Genomic DNA, 2,982 nt, shown 5'->3' with positions numbered 1-2,982 from the left:
CTTAGTTGAACTATTATTCATATGGAGCTGTGATACATGCTTATTGTTTTTAAGTCTATAACATTGCTATGGCAAAAAAAATGAAGACAAAATACAAGTTGTGTGCAAAAAATGCACTATGATCAAACCCTACCGCCACAGAGCTCGGCGGTAGGCGGCCTCACTCATACTGGAACCAGAAGTCGCTGTTGTTTTGCGGTAGGGTTGCACACCCTACCGCCGAGTTTCATGCCGGTAGGGTTGCACATCCTACCGCCAAATCCGCCGGTGATAGATCGTCTACCATGTCAGCGTTGTGACGTTAGGAAGACGGCGGCTATCGTTACTCCATCGTCAAAAATCCCTGGCGATAGAAAAAGGATCAAATGTTAAAAAAAATTGAAACAGGGTCATCCGGTTAAACTGTTTGAAAAGGGTCCAAACACCAAATTTAGCCCTCAATGATGCGTCGCAGTAAAAGCTCGCGCGTCAGTAGACGAGAGCTATAGCGGAGGCTACACGCCGACAGCGGGCTACTTCTATTCCATTCTCTTCAGCCTCGTAGCCCCACTCACTCACCGGCCCTAGCTTCCCTTCTTCTTCGTCTCGTCTTCTTCTTCTTCGTATCTCATTCTGTCTGCTCTTCTCCGTGCTGAACCAGATGGCGGTAAGTGTCCTGTGACTGACTGTGAGCCAGCCAAGGCATCCATGCCAGCAAGCTCACTCACCCAGAATCGGAGTCCTTATTATCGTTCGGTCTTGCAGAAGGCGAGGAGGCGTCGCGTGCCGGCGTTCGGGGAGTGGAACTACAACTACCACCACGACGAGCCGGAGGCGACAGCGGCACTTCCGCCGGCCGCGTGCAACGCCACGCCGGAGCCGGAGGCCTGCAGCGACGTGTGGTTCAGGTACTCGCCGCCCCCGCGCAAACCCACGCCCAAGAAGCAGGCGAGGAGGCGGCCCGAGGGCGACGTGTCCCGGGAGCGTTCCAAGGCGTCCAGGGACGCCGCCGCGGCCAAGAGCGGCGGCTCCAGGCGGGTGGTGCGGCCAGTCAACGGGGACCTGTACCAGGTGCCACCGCCGGAGCTCGCCCCCCACCGGGCGCCGAGGAAGGTACCGCACGGTCCACCAAGAAAGAAACAATGTTTTCATTTTTGCCGCGTGGTTGGAGCTCACTGGACTGTTTTGCGCAGACAGGGAGCCTGTGGATGGGATGCCTGGGCCTCAGCTCATGCGTCCACTGAACCCAACATGTCCTGATGGTCGATGGGATGCTGCGTCCTGCGTGCGTCTTCATCGCCAGTGTTTATTTGCCCTTTCTGTTGGATATACACTACTAATCCCGTCCAGTTGGTAATGTAGGTGGTTCTAGAACCTCGAAGTAATTTTTATTACGTTCATGTGCTTTGTATTTCCGGTGAAGTTTGATAATAGTAGATCTAAATCATTTTCGCAAAAAGAAGAAGTGTATAGTTCCGTCTCTCTCCGAGTGTATGCGCTTTCTTGGCTTGTGGTTAGTACGCACTGGCAACACTAGCTGTGTAAGTAACATTCATGGTAACATTTAGAATCTCCCTTCATTTTGTGTAATGTGGCAACACCTCGTTTTGTGCGGTTAGGCCAACTCCACCGCGCGACCCTATACTGTCCGTCCTCGTTCGTTTGGGGTAAAACAGACAAACCAGACGGCCCAGCGCGCGACCGTAAACGGACATTTGTCCGCTTTGTGTCCGCTTTCAGCCCATTCGCGGCCCAAGTTTGCGCCGGTTTTGGGGTGAAACGGACAGCGCTCGGACGGGCGGGACGCGCGCGCTTGTCCTCCCCTGGCCCGCCTGTCGGTGGGAGAAACCAAATCCCCCCACGCCCATTTGGCGTCATTTTCAACAAACCCTCCCACGTCCCTCCCACCCACCCCCTCTCTTCCTCGTCCATGGCCGACGCCCCGCCGAATTCCGGCGGCCTGGCCGTCGACCCGCCCACAATGGTGAAGAAGAAGGCGGCCAAGGCGCCAAGGAAGCCGCGGTCGGAGTGCACACCGGAGGAGATCACCAAGTTGGACGCTGAATCGGCGAAGAGGAGGGAACGGAGAGCGGTCGTCAAGGTCAATGCCGCCGCGGCCAAGTTCGCCGCCCAGCGCGAGGAGCTGGAGGCCGCGCGGCGCAAGGCCTCTAACGACGAGAAGAAGGACCTCCTCAACAAAGCGCACGCCATCCTCATGCTTGGCATGGGCCGCCCGGCCGGGTTCCCTGCAGCGGCCGCCGGCCCCGCGAGCACAGGCTCGTCGGTCGCCCGGCCTCCGCACTACCAGTCGCCGACGTCGCGGACCGCGCCCATGTCGCCCGGCTTTCCTCCGCCAAGGCACGACGGACAGACCCGTTTCTCGGGGTCGCCGGATGTGGGCTTGTTCGCGCCGTCCACACCGCGTCCCGCGGCCGTCATCGACCTCAACGTCACGCCTGGGTCCAGCAACGGCGGCCGGGCGTCCGTCGAGATGCAAAAAAAGCAAGCACGGGCACCGTTCACGGGCACCATGCCGCCCCCCGCGTCTTGTTTGACGGAATGCCAACACCAACGCCAACGGTCGACGACCCCTTCTACAACCAGTACATGAAGGACGTGATCTTCGAGAGTGGGCATGGCCATGCCTACGACCCCGAGGAGACCTAAAGTCAGGATGGCCGCGCCCAGTACGTGCCCGATGAAGAGGCCGACGACCGTGCTGACTACGACCATGGTGACTCGTGGCATGAAGACGATGACATCTATGTCGAAGGTGACGGTGATGAAGAAGAAGGCAATGACGTTGATATTAGTGGCGACCATTGTTCATCGACGAGCTCACCCAAAGAGCGGAAGCACAAAAGAAGAGGAAGAGCATTCGCACGGGTTCATACACACAAGATGAGGACAAGTTGATTTGCCAAGATTGGATGGAGATTAGCCAAGATCCGAGGACCGGCGCGCAATAAAAGGGCATTGTTTTTTGGACGAGAGTCCACAAAA

At 57.3% G+C, this 2,982-nt stretch overlaps 1 protein-coding gene across 1 annotated transcript; it reads left to right on the top strand.

Annotated features, from left to right (window-relative positions):
• The first annotated feature begins 533 nt into the window (after positions 1-533).
• On the top strand, positions 534-1,239 carry LOC125556362 (uncharacterized). Its single transcript, XM_087524242.1, has 2 exons — positions 534-646; positions 745-1,239. Exons 1-2 carry the CDS (start codon positions 641-643, stop codon positions 1,237-1,239), a joined length of 501 nt encoding a protein of 166 aa, XP_087380368.1. The 5' UTR covers positions 534-640.
• The last annotated feature ends 1,743 nt before the right edge of the window (positions 1,240-2,982 follow it).

The sequence above is a fragment of the Triticum urartu genome, chromosome 5A, assembly GCF_056163025.1.
Source record: "Triticum urartu cultivar PI428250 chromosome 5A, HENAU_Tu73, whole genome shotgun sequence".
Taxonomy (NCBI): domain Eukaryota; kingdom Viridiplantae; phylum Streptophyta; class Magnoliopsida; order Poales; family Poaceae; genus Triticum; species Triticum urartu.
This window is presented reverse-complemented; position numbering and strand designations above follow the sequence as displayed.